The sequence below is a fragment of the Artibeus jamaicensis genome, unplaced genomic scaffold, assembly GCF_021234435.1.
Source record: "Artibeus jamaicensis isolate MK-2021 breed Jamaican fruit bat unplaced genomic scaffold, CSHL_Jam_final contig_1998, whole genome shotgun sequence".
NCBI lineage: Eukaryota > Metazoa > Chordata > Mammalia > Chiroptera > Phyllostomidae > Artibeus > Artibeus jamaicensis.
The window spans coordinates 302,110-328,868 of record NW_026521407.1 but is presented as its reverse complement, the minus strand read 5'-3'; the positions used below and the strand labels follow the sequence as shown (position 1 = coordinate 328,868).

Below are 26,759 nucleotides of genomic sequence, written 5' to 3'. Positions count from 1 at the left end.
GCCGGGGAAAATAGAGCGAGTTCGGTAGAAACCCACCGGGCTACTCGTGACACCATCACGCCCTACGCTCCCATAGGCCCTACCCACTCCACGCTGGTGGGCGGGCTCTTAGAGTCCGACGTAGCCCAGATTGGAGCCTGAGGGGACCTCTCGTGGCCAAGCTCAGAAACGCACTCGGGAGGAGCATAAAAGAAAATCAACACACTTAAGCACTCCATAGAAAGCCCCACAAACTCGTACAGGCTCCTCCCCACTGCTTGCCCGAAGATCCTCCCCCATCCTGCACCTCGGCTGTTGATTTCTCTCCCCTTTGCTAACTCGGCCATCAGCACACTGGGCCTGGCGTTTCCCAGCAGACCCAGCGCTGGGAAGGGGTTTGCAGCTGCTCCGTCATCGTGCGGCCCGACGTGATCCCGCGCTCTTGTATAGGCCCGGCTCGGTTCCTCCTCCGTGCTGCGAGGGTTCACGCGAGGCCCCGGCCTCAGTCTCCGGACTAGGCCGCGACCCTTCGTGCCATGAAGCAGGAGGGCTCGGCGCGCCGCCGCGGCGCGGACAAGGCGAAGCCGCCGCCCGGCGGAGGGGAACAGGAACCACCGCCGCCCCCGGGCCCCCAGGATGTGGAGATGAAAGAGGAGGCGGCGACAGGTGGAGGGTCAACGGGGGAGGCTGACGGCAAGACGACGATGGCAGCTGAGCACTCCCAGCGAGAGCTGGACACCATCACCTTGGAGGGTACGAGAGCCTGGGCTGGGAACGTACCATGGTCACGGGTGACAGCGACCCGGGGATCCGGCTTCTCCTTGAGACCCCAGCGAAGCCACCACCACCCTCTGTTCCTAAAGATCACTCCCCTCCAGGTGGCTGCTCCCACCGCCCTGACACCCCTGTTTCCAGCCCCAGTGACCCCAGGCTTAGGACTCCCCTGGCCACACCTTCCCCACCCGGGGTTGCGTCTAGAACTAGGTCTCACTGGGCCTGTAAACTCCCTCTCCTTAGTCCTCCCCTCTGACCCGCTCCCATTTCCATCGCACCGGACTGACTCTGTTGCGCCTTGATAGGTGATTGATCCCTCTAGAAACCAATGTCTGTACGTGTGCAGAGGGGGTCAGGATGACGCAGAATACTGGCCCCCGAGTTTTAAGTGTGTACTAAGGCTTCTGTTGTGTTAGCTACCTTTAACAAACTCCCCTAAAAGAGCCCTTTCTACCTGGTATCTTGCTTCCTTGTTTGTGTAATTAATGTGCCAAAGGATCCCATCTTTTTTTCCCCCCTCTCCCTTCAATCCCTTACTCCTACGCTGTTTCTAAAGGGTTTAAACACATTCCACGCTTTCAACTTTACAAATCACCTTTGCGTTCCTAACGCTCGCCTTCTATCTAAATTATATACCAATCTCCCATTCTTTTTTCCTAGATGCCCCGTTGCCAGTTTCCCACCGTCCCCTTGTTCCTCTAAGTTCACATTTCACCTTTCCGAGTTAAAGCATCCTGGCCAGGTTTGGCGTGGGCAGCGTGAGAGCTTCCCACTCTGAGCCTGGTTCTATTTCCTGTTCTGGATCAAGTGGGACTGGACTATTTCTTGGGTTTGCTTTCTACTTAACTGCGTGAGAAACTAGCTCAGAAAGACTGAGATAACCCAAGTTATCCTTCTGGGTGGTGTGTTTGAGGCCGAGATAGAGCTGACTGCATCAGCTTCGACTCTAAAGTTGGGGAACAGACTCAGTGTCTAAGAAACACCATTTTACCTGAAATAATGATAGCCAGTGGCAAAGGCGCCACTCAGCCTTACCTGTTGGGTATGTACATGTTTCTTATAAACACTTCCTTTTCTTATTATAAAGTAGTTCATGTTTATTGTAGGAATTTTAGAAAATATGAGAAGTCTCAAATATAGCAGGGATGGGAGAAATCAACCATCTTTTTCCGTGAATTTTTAAGCTGCTCTCCCGTAATTGAGATCATGTCATATGTACAGTTTGGAACAGGTGTAACTAAATACAGGTGGTTTGTGCGCTTTCATTTAATGTATCCGAAAACAGTATTCGATTTATTCCAGAAACATTCATTGACCTGATGTGGAGGCTAAGAATGCAAGCTCTAGAATTAGTTTCTTCATCTCTATTATGAGAGTAACAGTATCTACTTCCTTGGGTTGTTCTGAAGATGAAGATGCTTAAAACTGCCTAGCACGTGGTGAACACATAGTGAACCCTCCATAAATATTAGCTGTTACTATTATATCGTTAACAATATAATGTCATTAATATGCATTCCCTTATTAGACATTTAAGTTGTTTCCAGTTTCTTACTCTTATAAAGAGCTATGCAGCTGTCATCTTTGTGCCCAGGTGTTTCACCTGCCTTTATAATTTTGTCTTCAGTATAGAATATTATGTGCCGGAGTCAAAGGGTAAATGTTTCTAAGGTTTTTGGATAGGGATTATCCAGAAAAACTGTTCTGGTTTATATTATACTAGCAGAAATGTCCTGTTCACCCCCATATTTGTCTTAATCATTTATATAGGGTCTTCATAGAATAAGAATGAGAGTCTTTGGTCATATTTGTTGTACGTATTTTTCTTTTTTTGAGATCGAGTTCATCAGTCTTTGTGCTTGTGATTTCTCCCATTGTTTACATTTAGAAAGTATTCTCCTACTTAGAGGTAAATATCCCTGTGTTTGTTTCTCATCATTTTGTTTTCTTTTTATCCTGTTTCTGACATCCTCTTCTCCTACCCACACCCAGCTTTATTATTCTTTGGCTGTTGGTGATGTGTTAAAATCACTGTATGGCATCCATAAGTATTTTTAACCTTATTAGGGCAAAAGAGGTGATTCGCCACATCCTGCCCTTTTGTAAGAGGCTCCTGAGAACTACGTGCCTGGAGTTGGGCAAGGGTGCGGGGGTAGAAGGATGTGGAAGTAACGTTATTTTTTTCTCCTCTGGTCCTTCACAGACATCAAGGAGCACGTGAAACAGCTGGAGAAGGCAGTTTCAGGCAAGGAGCCTCGCTTTGTGTTGAGGGCCCTGCGTATGCTGCCTTCCACATCGCGCCGCCTCAACCACTATGTTCTATGCAAGGCTGTGCACGGCTTCTTCACCTCAAATAATACCACTCGAGACTTCTTGCTGTCCTTTTTGGAAGAGGTGAGTGTCAGGTGCATCCTAGAGACCTGTCTTGTTACCTGTTGTAGCAGAGTAATGAAGCAAAGCAGCCCATTTTAATACGCACTGCCCGTGAACAAAGGAACCATCCTTCCGCCCTGTAGTGTCATTCTTCTGAGTCAGGGGAAGGAGCTGGGAGTCAGGAACCTTCCAGCCAAATTCATTGCCCACTGCCTCCCAACACAGACCCTCTCGTCCAGTTGGGTGACATCTCCGTTGTCCTAGGAGAAGGTGCCACCACCTCTTTGCCTCTGAGGTTCACCATGCAGGACGTATAAAACAGTGGTTAAAAGCACAGGGTTCAGAGGTGGAGTTGAATTGGAATCCAGCCTCTATCATTTAGTACTGTAGGACTTAAGCTGAGCAAGTAACCTAACCTCCTTGTGCCTCATTTCTTCATTTGTTAAATATGGTGAACAGATTTGGGGGCCCTGGTGGGGGAGGAGTACGTGTAAAGCTCTTAGAATGGTGTCCGGCACAGAGAGCACGCCAACGAGGTTAGTTTAATGGTGGCTGCAGTCTCTGTGCAGGGAGGGACCCCTCCTGTTCCTTTCTGGCTGTGAAATCCCCCGTATCATTCACGGTACGTGGTCCAGGTTCTGCTCTGTCTCAGACCTCGTTGACCTTCAGCCACCTTCGTCTCCCTGAAGTCCTGTATACTCACAGTCTGTTCTGTAAAGGTGAAAGCTCCAAAAACCCCTTGAGGTGGAATGATGATGGGTTTATCGTCAGGGAAGGGGAAAAGCCCCCTCCCTCAGCTGCACCTGGGATGGTTTTTAACCTTTACATCCCTGAACTCACTGCTGTGATCAATTTTTAGAGCTGTTCGCATCACCCTGGTTTGGGTGATTAAAACTCAGTACTATGTATAAGTCAGTTTCACCCAAATTTCTTTTGTTCCCACACAGAAATTTTTTTGTCTCATTATTCTTGATCTCACCTCTAGAATTACGTCACCTTATCAAATATTATATAATTGTCTGGTACTATTACAGTAGTTCCAGGAGTGGAGGCTTAATCTCTTCACCCAGATGGCAGGCCCGGTGCAGCTCTTACAGCATCCTTTCCGGCCCCACCGAGTTCTGTGACCCTTCGGTCACCCTCCTGTGACTCTTGTTTATCGTGCTGCTGGCCTCCTTGACTCCCTGTAAAAAGAGACTGTCATCTTTTTTGTCCCCAGCACCTAGGAGAGTCTTGGTGCACATTAAGCATTCTGTCTTTGTTGAAATAGTAGTCCCTGTGTGTAGTGGACGCTGAATGAATTTTCGGCTGACTGATCTGACCGAGTTTGTCCGTGGTCACCGTGCCCTCCCCTAGCCCATGGACACAGAAGCTGATTCACAGTTCCGTCCCCGGACAGGAAAAGCTGCCTCGGCGCCCCTCCTGCCTGAAGTGGAAGCCTATCTACAGCTCCTTGTGGTCATCTTCCTGATGAACAGCAAGCGCTACAAAGAGGTACCTAGGACCAGTGAGAGCGACTCACGTGGCCCGAGCAGTGCGAGGTGTTGCGGGAGAGATTGCCTCCAGTGAGAAAACGGAGATGATCCCTGTTACTAACCATCCCCAGCCCCTTCCCCCAGTGGGAGGGCACCTAACCCACAGCCAGAGAAGACCCCTCAGCTTCTCCCTGGGCTCCAAGGGAGAGCGGTGACGGTGATGGCTCTGCACACCTGGCTGTGGCACAGTGCCAGTGGGGAGGGTTCCTCTGGGAAAAGTAGGGGATGAGGAGACAGAAAACAACTGAGCCCGAATCTCAGGAGTACCGTAGGCAAGTTAATTCCTCCTAGTTGTATGTAAAGTGGGGGAAATGATGCTCAATTATAAGATTATTGTTGGTATTAAATAAAGTAATATGCAAAAATAATTAGCATAATGACCTGTGCATAGTGAGCTTTCACAATATTTCCATAAATAGCAGCTCATTATGGAAGTGAACAACTCCATTTTGGATGTTATATAACACTTCCACGGCTCCCTCCACTTTGGGCCGGCTTCTTTGTCAGTCATATCCAGTGTCCCAAGAGCATGCTCAAAAAATGACAGGTTGCCACACCTGACCAGTGTGGCTCAGTGGATTGAGCACTGGCCTGCGAACCGAAAGGTCACTGGTTCAATTCCCAGTCAGGACATGTGCCTGGCTTGCGGTCCAGGTCCCCAGCTGGGGGTGTGTGAGAGGCAACTTGATGATGTTTCTTTCCCTTTCTTTGTCTCTCCTTTTCCCTCCTCAAAAAATAAATAAATAAAATTTTAAAAGAAAAAAGAAATGACAGATCCCACACCTCAGTTCCTGGATTTTTGGGGGTTTTTTTCTTTCCTTGCAACTGGTTGTTTTTAAGATATAATTTATCTCCTTTAAAGTGTACAGTTTGGTGGGTTTGGGTATATTTACAAGGTGATACAACTGTCATCACTACCCAAATTCAGAACAGTGTAGTCACCTCAAAAAGAAACACTATACCTATTCCACTCTCCATTCTCTCCTGACCCCAGCCCCTGGCATCCACCTCTCTGTTTCATGGATGTTCCTGTTCACATACATGCAATTATATAGGTCGCTTTTGTGTCTGGCTTCTGTCACTTAGCATAACGTTTTCTGGTTTATGCATATTTAAGATTTTATTATTTTTAGAGAAAGGGGGAAGGAGGGAGAAAGAGAGGGAGGGAAACGTCAGTGTGTGAGAAGTATATTGATTGCCTGCGTCTCACATGCCCCCAGCCAGGGACCCAGCCCGCAACCCAGGCATGTGCCCTGGCCAGGAATCAAACCAGCAACCTTTCGGTTCACAGGCTGGCACTCAATCCACTGAGCCACACTAACCATGGCTATACTCCATTTTTAAGGCTGAATAATGTTCTAGGGTATGGATGTAGCACATTTTATTTAGTTATTAGGTGCTGGACACTTTCTTTCTACTTTCTGCTTGTTAATAATGCTACTATGAACATTGTATACAAGGTCTAGTGTGAACAAATGTTTCCCACCCTCTCGGGTATATGCCTAGAAGGGGAATTGCCGCTGCTTCATGTGATGGCTCAGGGTTGAACTTTGCGAGGAACTGCCACTCAGTTCTCTTCTGGCTACCTCTGCAGGCGCAGAAGATCTCCGATGATCTGATGCAGAAGATCAGCACTCAGAACCGCCGGGCCCTGGACCTGGTGGCTGCAAAGTGTTACTATTACCACGCCCGGGTCTACGAGTTCCTGGACAAGCTGGATGTGGTGCGCAGGTACCGGTGGCCAGTCGCTACCACAGAGCTATGGACTTGTAGAGGGCGCTGAGCTGGTAGATGTAAAGTGCCCAGCAGGAAATGAGGGCAGCGGTTACCATGCCCCGCCACGTGAGGGGTGGAAAGAGAGACTGCTGTTCCACCAGAGATGACCACTGAGCTGTTAAGAACTGTGCCCGAATCTCTTCCTTTCGCTCCACATCAGGACTGATTGGTAGATCCAGAGTGGAATGACAGGCTGGGAAACATTTCATGCCTCTGCTTAAACCTGTAGTGGCCCCCCATTCCCTTGGGAAAAGCCAAAGGCCCCATACGCCCTGACCCCCGTCACTGCCTCTGTGACTTTATCTCCCACCGCTCCCTTGACTCGCCCCTCAGCCGCCCCGGCCTCCTGCTCTTCCCCGGGCCTGCCAGGCACACTCCTCCCTGAGCCTCTGCCCTGGCTCTTCCCTGTGCCCAGACGCTCTCCTCCCTGCCTCCGGCAAGCTTCGTGCCCTCATTTCACCAGTTGTTCCTCTCCGTGAGTCCTCTCACCAGGCTGTGCAAAACCACCCCGCCTCCTCCCCACCTTCCGCGTTGCACTCACCTGGTGTTTCCTACAACACAGTGCATTTCCTGTGTCGCCCTCCGTCCGCCCCGCTAGGGTGCAGGCTCCCCGAGAGCGGAGCTCCGCCCTTTTCATGGACCTAGAATAGTTCATTGATCATTCTGTGAATAATCAGAAAAGCCGTTTGTGTCACGTCTTCAGGGGTTGAGAGCAAAGGGAGGGGTCAGAAGCAGCTTGAAGAGTTGTTATTTGAGACCTCTGACATCTTTTTTCTTTCCCTCGTTCAGCTTCTTGCACGCGCGGCTGCGGACGGCCACCCTGCGGCACGACGCTGATGGGCAGGCCACGCTGCTGAACCTCCTGCTGCGGAACTACCTGCACTACAGCCTGTATGACCAGGCCGAGAAGCTGGTGTCCAAGTCCGTGTTCCCGGAGCAGGCCAACAACAACGAGTGGGCGAGGTACCTCTACTACACAGGTGAGCAGGGCCCAGCGCCCGCGCCGGAGGCGTCTCGGGCCTGGTTGGCTCACCTCTAGAATTATGTTACCTCTGTGTCACATTTTCTAAAAATTTGGTCCACACGAGGTATGTTTGGTACCCTGGTCTATAAGGGGCTCGATGGCGCCGTTCTCCTGACCCGATCTTCTCACCTGCCCCCCAGGGCGGATCAAAGCCATCCAGCTGGAGTACTCCGAGGCCCGGAGAACCATGACCAACGCCCTGCGCAAGGCCCCTCAGCACACGGCCGTCGGCTTCAAGCAGACTGTGAGTGGCGGTCCTCGTCCCGTCCCTCGCCGCGTGCTCCTCCAAGCGCACTTTAGTCCCATTTCCCTGCGTGGGGGCCGGGGAGGGCTTCCTTAATCCTCATCCAGAAAGTTGTATCAGACTTCTCTGTGCGACACTGTTCGGAGGACAGGAAGCAGGCGCCACCTGTGCCTGGGGCAGCCGGCGCCCGGACCCCGGTGGGGAGTCTTCCTCGGCTTCGTCCCAGGCACGGGCACTGCCTACTGGTAAACCTCAGGCCCTTGGCTGGTCCCTTATGTGCCCATGTGGAGCAGGGTTGCCTGTGGCCAGGGACCCCAGAAAATCTCCAGAAGGCTGACTGATTCCACTGGAGGAAAACCATGGGCCCCAAGAACTATCGGCACCAAGGGCTGTTGGTTTTTGGTTTGTTTGAGTGTTGACCTTGGTATGTAGGCACTGTGAGGAATAGCAAGAGGGATAAGAAGCAGTATTTGCCCTCGAAGAGAAAGAACTGTGACTCAGAAAGGCTTAGGCCCCACCAGCCCGAATTCAGACCCGAGTCTCCCAACTGTCAGCCTTTGCTCCCACCTTCACGCGGTGTCAGCTCCCTGGTGCCCTCAAAAGAGATCAGATTGAAGATACACAGTGACTAGGTCAGTGTGGCCGGAGAGTCCGTTGGTTTCTGTTCAGAAGTTCATAGAAAGGAACGTTGGTTTTGGTCAAATAATTCCAGAGATCTTGAAGGAAAATGCTAAGTTTGACCTGGTGTTTGAGAGACGGGAGTCATCTTCGCAGGAAGGAGTGGCTTTTCAGACAGACACACAGGGCACGTGTGGAGGTTGTTGGATCGTTCTCCGTGCGGGGCGTAGGCCAAGTTCTTTCTAAAAATCACCAAAAGTACAGGTGCTAAACGTATAGACGGTGTCCGCACGCCGGGGATAGAGGTTAAAGGGTGAAGCAGACCCTGTTTTCAGACCCTGTTTCACGATGGGTGAGTAAGGTTTCCAGGTTTCCTGTGGTGGAGCCAGGTGGCAGGAAGGGGCCGAGAGCCTGAGTGCGGTCTCTGGCCAGGGGACTGTCGGTGAGGGTGCAGGAGAGAGGTGGGGTGGTTGCTTGGGGGGACGACGGGGAGTCGGGGGGACTCCCCCCCAGAGAGACTGGAGCAAGTGGATCATGGGACAGCTGAGAGAAAGGGGAGGAATGGGGTGAAGAGCTGGAGCAGAGAAGCTGGCTTTCCGTCCGTCACAGGGGGAGGGAGCGGGGAGAAGAGAGGCCTCGGAGTTAAAGCGGAGCCCAGCACAGAGCACTCCAGAGCTTATTCATCCATAGTGAAGTCCACATTCTGTCCTGGGGGGGGTCTTATTGCTCAACTCCGACCTCCGTGATGCTTCACTCAAGTCCGCTGCTGTCGCAGTCTGCTCAGGCCCCCTTAACAGGGTGCCCAACAGAAATGTGTTTCATCACGGTTCCGGAGGCCAGAAGTGCGAGGTCAGGGTGTCAGTGTGGTTGGGTCCTTCTGAGAGCCTTCCACGTGCTTGTGGATGGCCTCCCCTCTGCTGTGACTGTGTCTGCATCTCCTCTCACAAGGACGCCAGTCGTGCTGGGTCAGGGCCCACTCATTGACCTCATTCTGCCTTTACCAACACGTCGAAGACTCTCTCCGAACTTAGTCACATTTGGAGGCACTGGGGAGCCAGGGCTTTAACCCGTGGACTTGGGGCTCACAGTCCCACCCGTAATGCTAGTTAGTCCTGACTCCTCATGCACACCAGACCTACGGGCCCAACCTCCACCACGCGCCCCTGTGCAGACGCTCGCTGGCGCCTCGCGCTCGGCTTGTCCAAACAGACCCCCAGTTGCCCACTGACCAGTCCTTCCCTCTGCTCCCCAACTGATTGAGGGGCCTCGGGATCGTCTCAGACCCCCCCACCCCTCCTTCCCCATCACCAAGTTGTGTGTCGATTTGCCGCCACGTCTTCTGTCTTCGTCTCCTCTCTGATGTTGCCAGTGCCCTTGTTAGAGCCACTGCCATCCCTGGCCATCACTCCCCTCCACCAGCCCAGCTTCTACACCAACACTGCCGGACCAGGCAGAGCTGCAGGCCCATCTTGGCCTTGCACAGGAAGCTTGCATTGCTTCCCTGGCCTGCCCAGTAGGATATCATAAGTCTGGTGAGGTAGGCAGGCCCTCGGGTATTACTGTTGTGGCTCCCATTTGGGGGTGAGGAAACCAAGGACTCAGTTGCTCAGCATTTTCTAGCTGGTGAATACAGACGAGCATTGTCTCCAAACTCAGGTCAGGCAGCGAGTCCCCAGCCTGGCCTGCCATCTCTCCTGACAGCCCCCCAGCCTCCCCCGAGGGGTGCCCTCGCACTTGGCCTGCCCCTTTTCCAGCCTGTTCCCTTGGCTCAGACGTCCTCCCTCCTTTTTCTGCTTCATCAGAATTGCTCAGGCGTGTGTTACCTTGTACCGTTTCCGTGGGTTTCTGCGTGCTCCCAGGCTCCTCCCAGCCTTGTGGTGTGTGGGGGGCAAAGAGTGCTCGCCCGGTGTGGGCGTGATCACCTGCTGCCCGTTTTAACCCCTCACCTCCCTCGTGACACTTGCTTTCACACGGTTTAGCTGTCTGCGTTGCTGTCCCTCCTGCTTGGTGGGAAGGAAGCTCCTTAATTCCTGGGCATCATCTACTCCACCGTGGTTTTCCTTAGCAAACAGCACTGACTCCCCAGGAGACACTCTTCAGAAATACCTCCTGGTCTCGTGAAAGGGGAAGGGCCCAGTGTCCCGGGCAGCTTTCTGTGGCCGTACACGGCTCGTTCCCTGCGGGTCGGCCAGGCCCCTCGCCTGTGCTTCTGCCTCTACCTGGATGCTAGATCTCCACATTGTTCTCCACCTCTCCCCCAGCGCCCCTCCACCTCCCTAACCAGCATCTCCTCCCGTTCCATCCCCTGGGTCTCTGCACTCTGTCCCCTCTGTTTCTGATCCACCTCAGAGTGGTGTGCGTGCGCCGGGCCAGCTGAACGACACTCGGGCCGAGTTCGGTCGGTGGAAGGCTCGGGTAGCCCCAGGCCCTGGCTCCGCAGGCAGCAGAGCTCCCTGCCCAGCACAGGTTCCAGGACCTTTCCTCTCTCCTTGAGCCTTGTCCTGGTGCCACTGTCCCCATTTCCCAGGATGTCTGACTGAGTTGAAGCCCCATTCCATTCTCCTGCCCACGGCGATCCTCTGTCTCCCTCTGCCAGGTGCACAAGCTCCTCATTGTGGTGGAGCTGCTGCTGGGGGAGATCCCAGACCGGCTGCAGTTCCGCCAGCCGTCTCTCAAGCGCTCGCTCATGCCCTACTTCCTTCTGACCCAAGGTAAGGCCGGGGTCGCCAGGGCTCACCAGACCCCCGGGCACCGTGGCCTCTGGTGCGTGTGCCCATTTGCATCACCTGATCCCCCCTCTCCCCTCTGCAGCTGTCAGGACAGGAAACCTAGCCAAGTTCAACCAGGTCCTGGATCAGTTTGGGGAGAAGTTTCAAGCAGACGGGACCTACACCCTAATCATCAGACTACGGCACAACGTTATTAAGACAGGTGTGGGTTGGGGTCCAGGGGCCACCGGGAGGGCAGGACCCAGGCAGGCCCTCCCAGAGACAAGGACACCCTGTGGGTGTCCGAGGGCAGTGAAGGGTCTGTGCCCTGCTGACCCCACCACTCCTCTCCCAGGTGTGCGCATGATCAGCCTCTCCTATTCCCGCATCTCCCTGGCCGACATCGCCCAGAAGTTACAGCTGGATAGTCCGGAGGACGCAGAGTTCATCGTGGCCAAGGTGGGGCTGGTCCGAAGCTGTCACCTTCCTGCCTTCCTATGGGGGGGTGGGCATGGGGTGAAATGGGCCGAGGAGGGGGATGGGCGGGCAGCGGCTGGCGCTGTCTCTTCAGGGTTGCCAGTCATGCGGTGCGGCCAGGAAGCTGCCAGCGGGGAGTGTGTGTGTGTGAGCGAGCGAGCGTAGGGAGGACAGGGAAACGGGACAAGGTGGTCCAGGACTAGAGGACGGGCTCCTTGGTGACTTTTCCTCCCCTTGGCCCCGCAGGCCATCCGGGACGGCGTCATTGAGGCCAGCATCAACCACGAGAAGGGCTACGTGCAGTCCAAGGAGATGACTGACATCTACTCCACCCGGGAGCCCCAGCTCGCCTTCCACCAGCGCATCTCCTTCTGCCTGGACATCCACAACATGTCCGTCAAGGTGAGAAGCCGGCGGCCACGTGCCCACCTTCCCGCTCGTGGTTTCCACAGAGAAGGTTGGCGTGGCTGGGGGCCCGGTTCCCAGCCCATCTCTGTGAAATTGCTGCCAGGGCAGAGGCCACCAGGGGGCAGAGGACTTTGCTTGTGGGGCTATGACACCTTCTATTGCTTTTAAGGAGGACAGAGTTCAGAGCTTAGGGCTCTAGAATTGGCTCCAAATCGGAGTCATTTGCCTTCTCTGAGCCTCCATTTCTCCATCTGTGGCGCTGACAGTAAGATATGACCTGCCCCGCCTGCCTCGCAGGAGTGAGGCAGTTAAATGGAGTCACTACCTTAAGGCCCTTAGTGAAGGCTAAGCCCTTTAGGAGGCAGAGCTGGTGTCTAGCTCCACGTGAGCCTCATCCCGCGTCAGACGCGGAGTCCGGGGCCGGTGCTGTTGGCTTCCATCTTTTCCCTGTTCTCCTCCCCAGCAGCCAGCGACAGAGCTGCCTTGCAGTTGGGCACAAGCCGTGCTCCCCGGGAACAAGGCCCTGCGTGGTCTGTCCCGTGTCTCTAGCGTCACTCCCCACTGTTACCCCCCCTTCCTTTTCCTGCCCCCTCTTTCTTTTCCCCCATGCACCCCTGCACTCAGGCCAGACCTCTTCACACCTAAGTCCTCTGCCTGGATTCAGAAAGTTCACTGCTTTTCATACGTTCCCACGACCATCCCTCCTCCTCTCCCCACTGCCCTTCCCTGCCTTCCCGGTCCAGAGGGTCAGCCGATTATGCCTCCAGAGTCTCCTACTCTCTTTTTTGCATTTACCACGTGGTATTGCAGGAATTCATTTCCTTGCCTGGCGCCCCCAGTACGCTAAACGGGAGGCTGGATAACCTGTTTTTTCTATATCCTGGTGTCTGGTACGGTCACCTTGTGCCACCCGATGCCTCTCCATCTTGCCTCTCTCTCTGCTCTGCTTTAGGCCATGAGGTTTCCTCCCAAATCATACAACAAGGACTTGGAGTCTGCAGAGGTAAGTAGGACTGGAAGGTAGAACTTGCCTGCAGCAAGGAGTGAGGAGAGGTTTCTGGGAGGTCTGGGGCAGCTGTGAAGCGCTGGCGGCTCCTGGCCTTGGGGGTGTGTCAGGCTCGCTCGGCAGAGCGAGAGCGAGAGGGCCCCGCTGGTCCTTGACACACGGCCTCACTCCGTCTCCTTCCCCAGGAGCGGCGCGAGCGGGAGCAGCAAGACTTGGAGTTTGCCAAGGAGATGGCAGAAGATGATGATGACAGCTTCCCTTGAGCCGGGGGGCTGGGGAAGGGTGGGGTGAGTGGGGACTGGCTCTTACCTTTCCCCCTTGAGGGTCCCTTGCCCAGGGAACTGGCCCCTTCCCCGCACACAGCCCCCAGCCTGTGTGTGTGGGGAGCGTGGGGGAGGTGGTGAGGGACGTACGGAGCCAGCCGCCCCCACCGCACCCCAGGGCCCTCCCCAGCCAGTGGCTCGGCACACGGTGGACAGGAGGGCGGGCAGGTGGCCTCCCCAGGGCAGGGTCCTGGCTAGTGATGTGGGCGGCAGGATGGGAGGGAAAAGACCTGTGATCCCCCAGGGCCTAGGGGACTTGATTGGGACATGGGTCGGATTATATGTTTTTTGAAGCCTCAATTATGATTTTTAAACAATAAAAAGTTCTCCAAAGCTCTTTGTGTACCAGTTAATTACTGTACTTGGCTCTCAGACCTGCCGGGTTTTCCTAGTCTGGCAGTACCAGCCGCAGGAGCAGTCCGAGGACCCTGCGGTTGGAGGTGAGGAGGGAGATGGGACACTGGAGACAGCCGGGACCCAGAAGGACCTGGGTGCGCTGTCCCGTGTCCAGCCAGCTCTCAAGTGTTGGACAAGTCACTCACCCTTTTAGGCTCCATTCTCTGACCTGTCAAAGGATTGGACTCAGTGACTGGCTGGGTCTAAACTTAGGAATCTAGACTTCTAGAGGATCTAGAAGGTAAGAGTCTGACCCACAAGGAAGGTTTGCAGAGGAGAAGGGTCTCCCTCTTGGCTCCAGCAGGTTGAGGGCGGGGATTTGCTCAGTGGGCCTCGTGGACTGGGGCCTGGGCTCCTGGCGGAGAGCAGAGTGAGGTCAGGCTGGAGGGGGCTTTCCATGACCCCCTGCCCATCTATACCAGCTGCGTATGGCAGGGAAATGCCAGCCTGGGTCTCCGTCCCCTGTTGGGTCATTTGAATCACTCCTGCGTCCCCTGGCCGCCTGCTGGGGCCTCGGCTGTGCACTGACCCTTTGTTCCTGCCACGCTGTCACCCGAGCATGGCTTGGGGGCTTCTGCCCCTCTGTGACTGGACTCCTGCCGTGCTCTCCCTGCCTCCTGAGTGACTTTCTACCCAACTCCCTGGCTTCTGGACCCTCCACAACCAAACTGTTCCTTTAAAGGTAGTTGGAAGCCATCCCAACTAGTCTGTGAGTCCTTTTTGGGAATCGAACCGGCGACCTTTCTTTCGCTGCACAGGAGAACACCCAACCAACTGAGCCACACTGGTCAGGGCGTTTGTGTCTTCCCCATGCCTCACCCAGTGCCTGGCACTCTGGGTTCAGTAAGGTCTTTTTTGTTTGAAAAGGGACACTGTTTATCACCAACTTCAATTCTCCATCCTCCAATGCCCCTAGTTTCCACTGAAGGCGCGTTTTAAACTGGCCTCGTTCCCTGAGCCCACCAGCCTGGGTCCCGGGCTCCAGCGTGTCCGCTTCCTGTACACTCCCGCCCTCTCCCTGTGCCCTCAGACTGCACACGTTTGCTTTCCCAAGTGGCCTTTCCCTTGCCCCCAATCTACCCCTTCCGTCTCCGTGGAAGGTGGTTTCATCCCAGCATCCAAACTTTTATTTTGAGGATTCCAGTTCTTTCCCCACTCAAAAAACCTAAGTTCTAATTCCCTTCCAGGAAGACTGGCCTGGGGGACCCACGGTGAGCCCGCCTGCTGGGAGGCCAGGCCGGGCTTAGGCAGGAAGTGAACCTGCCTGCAAGACATGGAGTTCAGGTGAGGTTCTGTCGGGCTGCGCTGCCTTCCTCCAGCCAGTCTGTGGTTCTCTTACCTGGTTGGTTAGTTTTTGTCCCCACATGGCTGCCCTGGCCCTTGACCACTTTTCCTGACCTCTAAAAGTGACTTGTTTGAGCGTCTGAGAAAGGGGGCTTGTATACCGAGGGCAGATACAGCCGCCCGAGGCTCCTTCTAACCTGCTTACCATGTCTCATTGGAATTCACATCCCCAGTGACGCCCAGCCTCACCGTTGTTTATAAACCTTAAAGTGCACCTGGCCCAGAGTGTCTTGGACCCTTTCTTACCTGGTAACAGACTGGAGAGAGCACCACCCTGTCACGGACTCGGGGTCATCTGCTATGACTTCCAGTTTCTTGCTCACCTTGACCATTTTTCTGTCTGCTCACTGTCTGGAACTTTCTTGTAATGCATCCCCTTGGGCTTGGCTGTCTTGTCCTGAAGAAGGATGGTATCATTTTTATGCTTGGAGAGCTCACTGTGTTCTCCATCTTCCAGTTTTGTTTTTTAAATGAGAACACTACAGAGAAATACAAACAACATGACAGATGCCCATGTACTTTCGACACAAGTTTAGCAAGTGTTAACATTTTATTATCGGGTCAAATTTTTAATCCAGGAAGAAATACGACAGATGGAAGGTGGAGGCGTAGGTAAACACAGCTCGCCTCCCTGCACAACCATAGCAAAGTTACAGCTAAACTGTAGAACAGCCGTCCCTCTGAGCCGTCAGAAAATCGAGCTGTATGGAAGTCAGACAACTGAGGAATTAAACCACATCCATCCAGATGGGTTTGAGGGATGGAGGGGCGGAGACATGGAGACACAGAACCAGCTGGTCCCAAACCCGCAGGTGGCAGATACAAAACTGAGGGACTATCTCGGGAGCAAGGGATCCCAGCTCCACACTAGATGACCCAGCCCAGGGCTCCAGTGCCAAGAAAAGTCCCCGTAGCTAATGGCTGAAAAAAGCCAGTGGGTATTGTGTTGGCAGAGAAACTGTAGGATTCTCAGGCGTCTCCTCTTAAAGAGCCTTATACCACACACAGACTCACTCAGACTCACTCCATCAGCACTCCCGCACCGAGGCATCAGCGGAAGGGCGCCAATGGCAGACAGGGAGGGACTGAAGTGTCTGGCATCAGGGTGAGAGCTGGGGGGCAGCTTTCTCCCAGACAGAACTGCAGAAAGCGGCCATTGTACCTTTTCTGAGCCCTCCCTATCACAGAGCCACAGTGCAGCGCCACCATATCTCAGCCCCCATCAACCTGGCTCACAGGGTAAGCCCCACCCTGACGATTACCTAAGGGTCTACCCCACCCAATTTATGGGCCCACCCAAGCTGGTAACGGTGGCTTTTCCATACCAAGGGCTGGGCTAGGGCAAATTTCAGGCCTCCCCAAATCCACTAAAACAAGCAGCACGTGAGCCCAGCCCCTGTACCTCCCACTGAGTGGCCCCAGACCCAGCACAAGCAGTAGCCATCTGCAGATTGCTTTATAGCTTACGCCAAGGAGCCCCAGACAGAACACAGGGGGAGGCTGACCTTGGCCTGCAGCACCCAGGAAAACCCAGAGCCTGTGCACCCAGCAGACGGTTATAGACCACGTAAGAGAACCACCCAACCACCTCCCCAAGCCACAGAGGGAGGTGGGTGCTGGTCAGGGGACACAGCCAGTCCTACCAGCTCTCTGGCCTGAGTAAATCCCTCCCATTGGCCTGCTGACAGCAATCAAGGCTCATCTACAGGAGGAGGGGGTCCTCAGACCACATGGAGGGTGCACCTCAAGGACCCAGCTTGGGTGGTAGGGGAGGCTGTGCCACTGGACCCTACAGGACACCTACTGCATCGGGCCACACTACCAAGACACAGTCAAAACAGCTCTACCTAATACATAGACAGAAACACAGGGAGGCTGCCAAAACGAGGAGACAAAGAAACATGGCCCAAATGAAAGAACAGATAAAAACTCCAGAAAAAGAGCTAAACGAAATGGAGATAAGCAATCTATCAGATGCAGAGTCCAAAACACTGGTTATAAGGATGCTCGAGGAACTCATTGGGTACTTCAACGGTATAAAAAAAGACCAAAGGAGAAATGAAGGATATACTAAGTGAAATAAAGAACAATTTACAGGGAATCAACAGTGGAGTGGATGAAGCCAAAAATCAAATAAATAATTTGGAACATAAAGAAGAAAAAAACCTTCAATCAGTACAGCAAGAAGAAAAAAAGAATCCAAGAAATTGAGGACAGGGTAAAGAGCCTCTGGGACAACTTCAAATGTACCAACACTTGCATCATAGGGGTTCCAGAAGGAAGAGAGAAGGAGCAAGAAATTGGAAACCTATTTGAAAAAATAATTTAAAAATATCCCTAATTTGGTGAAGGAAATAGACATACGAGTCCAGGAAGCACAGAGAATCCCAAACAAGATGGACCCAAGAGGACCACACCAATCACATCATCATTAAAATGCCAAAGGTTAAAGATAAAGAGAGGACTTCCGCCAAGATGGAGGCATAGGTGGATGTGCCGTGCCTTCTCACACAACCAAGTTTAGAGACAACTAAATATTAGCAACAGAAAACACAGCCAGAACACGGAAAATTGAACTTTTCGGAAGTCCGTTAACAACAAATTCTTCAGCCTGACCGGTAAGGGGTGAAACCAGCGGCTGGTAAAGTGGGGTTGCACAGGAGGACTCGGTCAGACGGACTCAGGCGTGCGGAATCCAGATGCGCGGAATCCAGGCGCAGGGTTGGACCTAGTGAGCGACCGAGCGAGCGACAAGGCGAGCGACCGTGGGGGAGACAGCGGGGGACCGGGGCTGCGTGTTGACTGTGGTCGCGCATTTGTGCGCAGGTGGACAGGCGAGGGAGTGGGCGGTTGAACCGGGGCCCAGTGGGTCCCCGCGGCAAGCGGCAGTGGAGGGCGCCGCCATTTCCCTGCTCTGACCCCACCTCCACATACAGCGTCATAACCCAGCGACTCTGAGTGGCCTGGCCCAGGTGAACCACCTAAGGCGCTGCTCCTCACCCAGCTGCGAGAAACAGCAGAGGGGGCCGCCATTTCCCCGCTCGGACCACGCCCCCACATACAGCGTCACAACCCAGTGACCTGGGAGTCCAAGGCACCGCTTCTCACACTTAAAGGGCGCAAACAGACCAAAAATGGCTCAAGAAGATCTCAAAGCCCCAGAGCCTATAGATCTAAGCAATGAAGAAACAGCAAAACTCTCAGACACACAGTTTAAAACACTGGTCATCAGGATCCTCACAGAACTGGTTGATTATACCCACAAATTACACAAACATATGAAGGCGAAACTAATTGAAATGAATGGAATTGCACAGGACACCAATAGCAATGAAAAGGAAACTGGAACTCAAATCAATGGAGTGGACCAGAAGAAAGCAAATAATGGCCAAACAGAAAAGAGTCAAGAAGCAAGCATTCAAAGAAATGAGGAGAGTCTTAGGAACCTCCAGGACATCTTTAAACGCTCCAACATCCGAATTATAGGGGTACCAGAAGGGGGAAAGGCACAGCCACCAATGGAAAACTTATTTGAACAAATAATAAAGGAGAATTTCCCCAATCTGGCAAAGGAAATAGACTTCCAGGAAATCCAGGAAGCTCAGAGAGTCCCAAAGAAGTTGGACCCAAGAAGGAAAATACCAAGGCACATCATAATTACATTAGCCAAGATTAAAATGAAGGAGAGAATCCTAGAAGCAGCAAGAGCTAAGGGGACAGTCACCTACAAAGGAGTCCCCATCAGACTGTCAGCGGATTTCTCAAAAGAGACCTTACAGGCAAGAAGGGGCTGGAAAGACGTATTCCAAGTCATGAAATCCAAAGACCTACAACCAAGATTGCTCTATCCAGCAAAACTTTCATTTAGAATGGAAGGACAGATAAAGTGCTTCTCAGATAAGACCAAATTCAAGGAGTTCATCATCACCAAGCCCTTATTATATGAAATGTTAAAGGGACTTATCTAAGAAAAGTAAGTTAAAGAAAACATGAACAGTGAAAGGACAACAAACTCACGGTTATTAACGACCACACCTAAAACAAAAGCAAACTAAAAGGACAGCTAGATCAGGAGTGGAAACATAGAAATGAAGATCTCAAGGAGGGTTAGCAACAGGGGAGTGAAAGGAGGAGAAGGGGGGAGAAGGTACAGAAAATAAGTAGCATAGACAGTAGATAGAAAATAGATGGGGGGGCAAGAATAGTATGGGAAATATAGAATCTAAAGGACTTGAGACACATGGTCATAAACTAAAGGAGGGGTAATGGTGGGGATGGGGGGTAGGGTGGAGGGGAATGAAAGGGGGAATAGAACAACTGTAACAGCATAATCAATAAAAAAATTTTTTTTAAAAGATAAAGAGAGAATCTTAAAAGCAGCAAGAGACAAGCAGTTAGTTACCTACAAAGGAGTTCCCATAAAACTATCAGCTGATTTCTCAAAAGAAACTTTTCAGGCAAAAAGGGTGCCACGTGCTCTTCCAACCATGTTGTCTGACAAGGTCTGGGCACGGAGGATTTGAGTTCAAGGAATTCGTCTCCCCGGAGGAGAACGTGGCATCCAAAATGGGTTAACAATTGGCTATTTTATTTTAATTATTTTACTCTTGCTACTGAATATAGACATTGAACTGTACTTACTTATTCCTGTGAAAGTCACCCAAAAGGAGAGAACAGTTTAGGGGAAAAACATTAGTATTCCCCACGGAACTGCCTGAAAGGATGGAAAAATCTCCACAGATTCCCCTCTCCCTTATACAGGGGAGTACAACAGCCAGGGTAATATAATTGTTAACCATAAGGGAAAACATGTCAAGTTGTATAAATTACCCTAGTTCGAGCAACTTAAAGCGATCAGGACTGCCATCGTGTACCAGAAATAAGAAAAACAAGTTACATGTTTGTTTGGGTGATCAAAAGGTGGTGGAATTGTTAGACATTTATATTTCAGGTTCATTGATTAGCATAATTCCAATGAAGTTGTACAAAATAATTTCTTGACCAGAGAACAAAGTTCCCTCTAATGGAATAGTTCCTGAATGTCTAAAAGTTGTTGGAGTAACAGCCCCTCCTTTACCTTGAATAAGAATATATATCAATTGGACAGGCAAAGAAATTTAAAAAGGGCTGGTTAACTATTACAAACTAAACATGTAGAAACAGTTACTAGAGAGTCAGTTATTAGTACACAGAGAAACATTTTAGACAGAAAAGGATAGATAGCTAAGTTAGACATCACAGAGACCTTATAATAAATTTCCTATTACCTCTACTCAATCTAGTGTATCCTTTTGCCCCATGATAAATTCTGAGAAACTTTAATATACAATTAAGACATTCAAATTCTGTACATACAGCTACTTCTAATTGTCTGAATAATGGCTCTCCTGGTCAAAATAATCTTTGTTTATTATAACTGAATCAATGGGAGCTTTCATACTTTTCTGGGTTACCTTTGTATTGATTTTTCTGCTTAACTGATCATGCTATACTGCAAATGTTAATCACTGCCTAAAATGAAAATATAAAAACCTGCTTGTACTTGCAATAAATGGAACAGAGCTTCACTGTCCTTTGAGGCGTGTTGTCATGTGACCCATCGCCGACACCTTACCCACCTTCGGGACCCCTGGACCCTGCTGCGGCTGGACCGTGGCAAAGGGACTGGCAAGAACCAACTATTCAAGGTGATGAAAGGCAAGGACCTACAACCTAGATTACTCTGTCCAGTAAAGCTATCATTTAAAATGGAAGAGCATATAAAGTGCTCCTGAGACAAGATAAAGCTAAAGGAGTTCATCATCACCAAACTATTACTATAGGAAATGTTAAAGAGACTTATTTAAGAAAAAGATCAAAACTATGAACATTAACATGGCAACAAATTCACAACTATCAACAACTGAATCTAAAAAAACAAACTAAGGACTTCCGCCAAGATAGAGGCATAGGTGGAGATGCCGTGCTTCCTCACACAACCAAGTTTAGAGACAACTAAATAATAGCAACAGAAAACATAGCCAGAACACAGAAAATTGAACTTTTCGGAAGTCTGATAACAACAAATTCTTCAGCCTGACCAGTAAGAGGGGCGAAACCAGCAGCTGGCAGAGCAGGGTAGCACAGGAAAACTTGGTCAGATGGACTCAGGTGCGCGGAATCCAGGCACAGGGTTGGACCTGGTGGGCAACTCAGCAAGTAATCTCGGGGAAACAGCAAGGGAGCAGGGCTGCGGGTGGACTGTGGTCGCGCATTCACCCATTCGTGTGTGGATAGACAAGCGAGGGAGTGGGCGATTGGACGAAAGCCCGCAGCCCCAGCGGTAAGTGGCAGAGGGCGCCGCCATTTCCTGCTCTGACCCCGCCTCCACATACAGCGTCACAACCCAGCGACCTGGGAGTCCAAGGCACCACTTCTCACACTTAAAGGGCCAGAACAGACCAAAAATGTCGCAAGAATATCTCAAAGCCCCAGAGCCCATAGATCGAAGCGATGAAGAAATAGCAAAACTCTCAGATGCACAGTTTAAAACACTGGTCATCAGGATCCTCACAGAACTGGTTGATTATACCGACAAATTAGACAAACATATGAAGGCGAAACTAATTGAAATGAATGGAATTGCACAGGACACCAATAGCAATGAAAAGGAAACTGGAACTCAAATCAATGGAGTGGACCAGAAGAAAGCAAATAATGGCCAAACAGAAAAGACTCAAGAAGCAAGAATTCAAAGAAATGAGGAGAGTCTTAAGAACATCCAGGACATCTTTTAACGCTCCAACATCCGAATTATAGGGGTACCAGAAAGGGGAAAGGAACAGCCACCAATGGAAAACTTATTTGAACAAATAATAAAGGAGAATTTCCCCAATCTGGCAAAGGAAATAGACTTCCAGGAAATCCAGGAAGCTCAGAGAGTCCCAAAGAAGTTGGACCCAAGAAGGAACACACCAAGGCACATGATAATTACATTAGCCAAGATTAAAATGAAAGAGAGAATTCTAGAAGCAGCAAGAGCTAAGGGGACAGTCACTTACAAAGGAGTCCCCATCAGACTGTCAGCGGATTTCTCAAAAGAGACCTTACAGGCAAGAAGGGGCTGGAAAGAAGTATTCCAAGTCATGAAATCCAAAGACCTACAACCAAGATTGCTCTATCCAGCAAAACTTTCATTTAGAATGGAAGGACAGATAAAGTGCTTCTCAGATAAGACCAAATTCAAGGAGTTCATCATCACCAAGCCTTATTATATGAAATGTTAAAGGGACTTATCTAAGAAAAATAAGTTAAAAAAAAAAACATGAACAGTGAAAGGACAACAAACTCACAGTTATTAACGACCATACCTAAAACAAAAGCAAACTAAAAGGACAGCTAGATCAGGAGTGGAAACATAGAAATGAAGATCTCATGGAGGGTTAGCAACAGGGGAGTGGGAGGAGAAGAAGGAGAAGGTACAGAAAATAAGTAGCATAGACAGTAGATAGAAAATAGATGGGGGGGCAAGAATAGTATGGGAAATATAGAATCTAAAGGACTTGAGACACATGGTCATAAACTAAAGGGGGGGTAATGGTGGGGATGGGGGGTAGGGTGGAGGGGAATGAAGGGGGGAATAGAACAATTGTAACAGCATAATCAATAAAAAAATAAATTAAAATAAATAAAATAAAAAAACAAACTAAGCAAGCAAGCAGAACGGAAACAGAACCATAGATATGGAAAACATTGGAAGGATGGCCAGTAGGGAGGAGGGTCTGGGGAAAAGGGGGTAAAAGTGCAGAGATTGAGAAGTACAAATTGGTGCCCTGGCTGGTGTGGCTCAGTGGATTGAGCACCAGCCTGCAAACCAAAGGATCACTGGTTCAATCCTCAGTCAGGGCACATGCCTGGGTTGTGGGCCCAGTACCCGGTTGGGGGCTTGAGAGAGGCAACCAGTTGACGTACCTCTCTCATACATCAATGTAAAAAAAGAAGTACAAATTGGTAGTTACAGAATAGACAGGTGGATGTTAAGAGCAAGTATAGGAAATGGAGTAGCCAAAGAACTCATACACATGACCCATGGACATGAAAAAAGGATGGGAGGTCACTGGAGGGAGTGAGGGGTGGAGGGGGGCAAAGGGCACAGAGTTGGGACAATTCTAATAACACCAGCAATTAGAAAATGAAAAAATACTACAGGTGGTTTGGAAGCCCATCTTGTTCATTTCCCAGGCCCTTCCCTTCCTTCCCCAGAGGCAGCCACTCAGATGAATTCAGTGGGTAGCTTTCCCATTTATGCTTTTACACTTTTACTACAAAATATAATCACATTTCGAGTCTTTGTAAATGATGTGTCACATGGATGTAACTTGCTGTTTTTTTGCTAATTATTGGTTTCGAGGTCTTATCTTGATATCCGAGCTCAGCATCGTTCCAGGCACTGAAAATACAGTGGATTAAAACGAACTCCCTTCTTCGTGGAGTTTCCGTCGGCGGGTGGCAGGTAGTGTGTGTGGTATGAATGGACCGCTGTTCCTTCAGCCGCTCCCATCAGTGGGCAACCGCCAATCACAAGCCAGGCTGCAGAGGATATCTCTGCATGTCTCCTTGCACACATGTGCGCAGTTTGCAAACTTTCTTAAAGGGCCAAAGAGTACATTTTTTAGGCTCGTGGACCACACTGAGGCAGGAGATAGCATCGGAAGAACTCGGAGACTGTGCCGCTGTTACTAGCCAGCAGCCAGCATCCTAGTTGCCAGAAATAGAATTTTGCACTTAGGTAGAATGAATAGTAAACCAAGGCAAGGAGGAGGAGGGAGGCACGTCTCACCCACTGACTGACTCAGCCGTCTTGAGCCTGGTCTGATAAGATTGCCAGGTGTTCCAACATCACAAGAAACACTATGATAGCAAGGAAGGAGGGAGCCCTGGAAATTCTATGTAGCGTTTCCACTGTCTGGGAAAGAAAGCCTTGAAACTGTGCATTTCATCTCAGGCCTGAAATGCAGGAGACGTTTCCCAGGGCCCAAAGAACAGCCCATAAATAACTTGGGACAATTGCCCCAACTTTAATTAACTGCCTCCTGCCACGTATCTGTTTTACAAGAAGATGAACAAATGGGGTCTGGAGCAAAATAAGGATTTGGGCTAACAGACCCCCCACGCATACCTAAGTTAGGGTTGTAATGTCCCCCACACTGGGAAAGCTGGCACCACATTTACCCTCTGGCCACCCGGCCTCGGGCCACCCCATCCTATGGCTGCCCTTACTTTCGCCACCCTGCTTTGCCCTGAACCCACGCCCTTCACCCCCCTCACCATAGCTAGGCCCGCTCTCTCCTCACTAATAAACTCCGATTGCATGCTAATAGATTTGCTGATCTGTGATTCTTCACAGGCATCAGTAAGAAGAACCAGGTCTCTCCCATCAACAATATGATCTGTCACAATTACTCACTTCCGTCCTTCTTAAAAATGGCTATAAACAATATGTAAACAAATTATTTGGGAACCCTGGAATTTGACTTTCATGTGATTTTAATGTTGCGAAATATTCTTTTGATTCTTTTCCCAACCACTTAAAAATGGAAAACCCATTCTTAACTCAGGATGTACATATCTTGGCCCACTGGCCAAGTTCGCAACAAAAATGTTATTCCAGAGTCTGCATAAAGATGCTCCGAGCCCAGTGCCAGATAAAAACAGGAAGTGTGAGGGGAAGTTGCTGACCAGTTCTGGACATTGAGAAATACCTGAGAAAGCCTTTCCGAAGCTAGCGGCATGAGTAACTAGAGGTCTCCGGGGCCAGACCCTAGGTCTAGCTCAGCCTGTGTGTGTCATGGACAACGACAAGGTCTCGCTCTCCCCCTCTCCCCTGGGTTGGGCAGAAGTCTGGACGGAGCCACTGTCCAGGAAGTACAGCTACCTGAACAGGAGGGTAATGTGATGGGAACCACAGCGGCTTGGGAAGCAAAGCCTGCCTGGCTCTGCCGCCGACTGTGACCTCGGGCAAGGCCCTTCGCTCCTCTGAGGCCACCCCTTGTCTACAACGAGAATGACCCACGCCCCACTGCTTGGTTGAACAGAATGAAATGACAGGTGTGTCCTGGAAGGTGACTGGCATGTAATTCCAGCTAACATTCAGATTTTCTCCCTGCGGGACGGGTGTGCTGGACACCTCCTAGGACAGCAGCTCCTTGAGGAGGCCTACGCCATCCTTGTCTCAGACCATGAGAAAGCTCTCTCCTCCCGATGAGCCTAAAACTGGCTGGCCGCAGCCTCCCCTCCCTGTCCCCCTTCCAGCCCTTGAGACTGCTCGACAATCCCCTCCTTCTCTACCCCAGCAAAACAGCCTGTTTTAGTCAAATATGGTGTTGAGTCCTTTTACCATTCTGGCTACCCTGGTTAGAATTAACATATTTTTATGAACCAGACATCTGACACACTTGGACCGCAGGTGAAGAGCCAGACCCAGTCAGGAGCGAGGAAGGCCAGGCACTGGTTAAGAGAGTCCACAGTTAGGACTTCATGGCGTTGGCACAGGACACACCTGGGTTCTGCTACTCGACAAGTCACTTAAGCTTTCTGAGGTCACGTTTGTCTTCTGTAAAAGGGAAAATGGTTCTAGTCCCCTCCTCATAGGCTTATTAAAAGGAATGCATTTGATAATGTATAGAGACTGCTCGCTCCACACAAGGCTGAGTTCTGGGGCAGGCTGAGTTCTCTGGGGGTTTTCAGGGGCATGTTTGTTAACGTGGGTCTCCTGCCTCCATTGTTAAACCCAGCCCTGGGGTGGGCCAAAGCTGGGTTCCATCAGCACTAGGTGGCAAAGTGCCTAGCTGAAAGTGTGTGTGGGGGCGGGGGAGGGGGTGGCCAGTGCCTCCTCCTACAGGCAGGACAGGGGACCAGAGGCAGGGTGGGAACAGATCAGCAGGTGGAGACCCTACCAGCCATGACCACCAGGGGGCACCCCTGCCCCAGAGATGTGCCCTCCCAAAGAGCCACACCCACTCAAGATGCCTGTTCCTTGGCAAGGTCCAGAGTAAATGGGGCAGAAAATGACAGCCTGGGGTGTGATCGTCAGAGTGCTCTGGGCAGGGCCCACGGCCCGTGGAAAGCTCTCTGACCCCAGGCAGAGGGCCAGGGTGTGACTCTGGCTCTGTGACCCTTGACTGTGGACAAGGCACTTCCCTCCCTGGTCCAGTCACAGGGTTGGAACACACTCCAAGATTTCTTCCAGTGCCAGCAGGGCATGGTGGTAGGGTCCCAAGCCGGGGAAGTTCCTTCTTTGTCACCCCCAGCTCTTCTTCACCTCAGGGCAGCACGCACACTCTGGCTGGCAGTGAACCTGGCCTGAGAAGCCACATGTCCCAGACTCCCAAACCCATGGCCAGGGGACACGGTTTGGGGAGGGGGCATGTAGGAGGAGGAGCAAGGGCAAGGTCAGGTGAACCAAGAGCCCCCAAGGGCCTTGCTTCACTCGGGACAGACATCCGGTTTCCTCTGGTCTCTGCCAGGATTCCAGGGGCTTAAGGGAATGAGTCACAGAGGGGATTGGGGAGTTCCCAGCTAACCACTTCAGGACAGGAGACTGGGATGGTAGCCATCAAATCGTGGGGTGGGGGTAGGAGGCAAGACCCTAATGTCCTTGTCCCAAGCCCCTGGCCCTTCAGAAGAGGACTCAGGAAGGCAGCCTCCCGGGAGTCTGGGGGTAGGAATGGGGGCAACTAGCTTCTTCTCTCTCAGAATTTGGGGGCAGGGAGCAGGTGGCTTGATTATCTATCCCA

The 26,759-nt window shown here is 51.2% G+C and overlaps 1 protein-coding gene across 1 annotated transcript; it reads left to right on the top strand.

Moving 5' to 3' along the window:
- Window positions 1–341: 341 nt before the first annotated feature.
- PSMD3 (proteasome 26S subunit, non-ATPase 3) lies at window positions 342–13,578 on the top strand. Its single transcript, XM_037140557.2, has 12 exons — window positions 342–732; window positions 2,957–3,147; window positions 4,483–4,620; window positions 6,256–6,392; window positions 7,227–7,417; window positions 7,602–7,705; window positions 10,920–11,034; window positions 11,135–11,254; window positions 11,387–11,490; window positions 11,755–11,910; window positions 12,869–12,919; window positions 13,108–13,578. The coding sequence occupies exons 1-12, from the start codon at window positions 516–518 to the stop codon at window positions 13,183–13,185; spliced, it is 1,602 nt and encodes a 533-aa protein (XP_036996452.2). The 5' UTR covers window positions 342–515; the 3' UTR covers window positions 13,186–13,578.
- The last annotated feature ends 13,181 nt before the right edge of the window (window positions 13,579–26,759 follow it).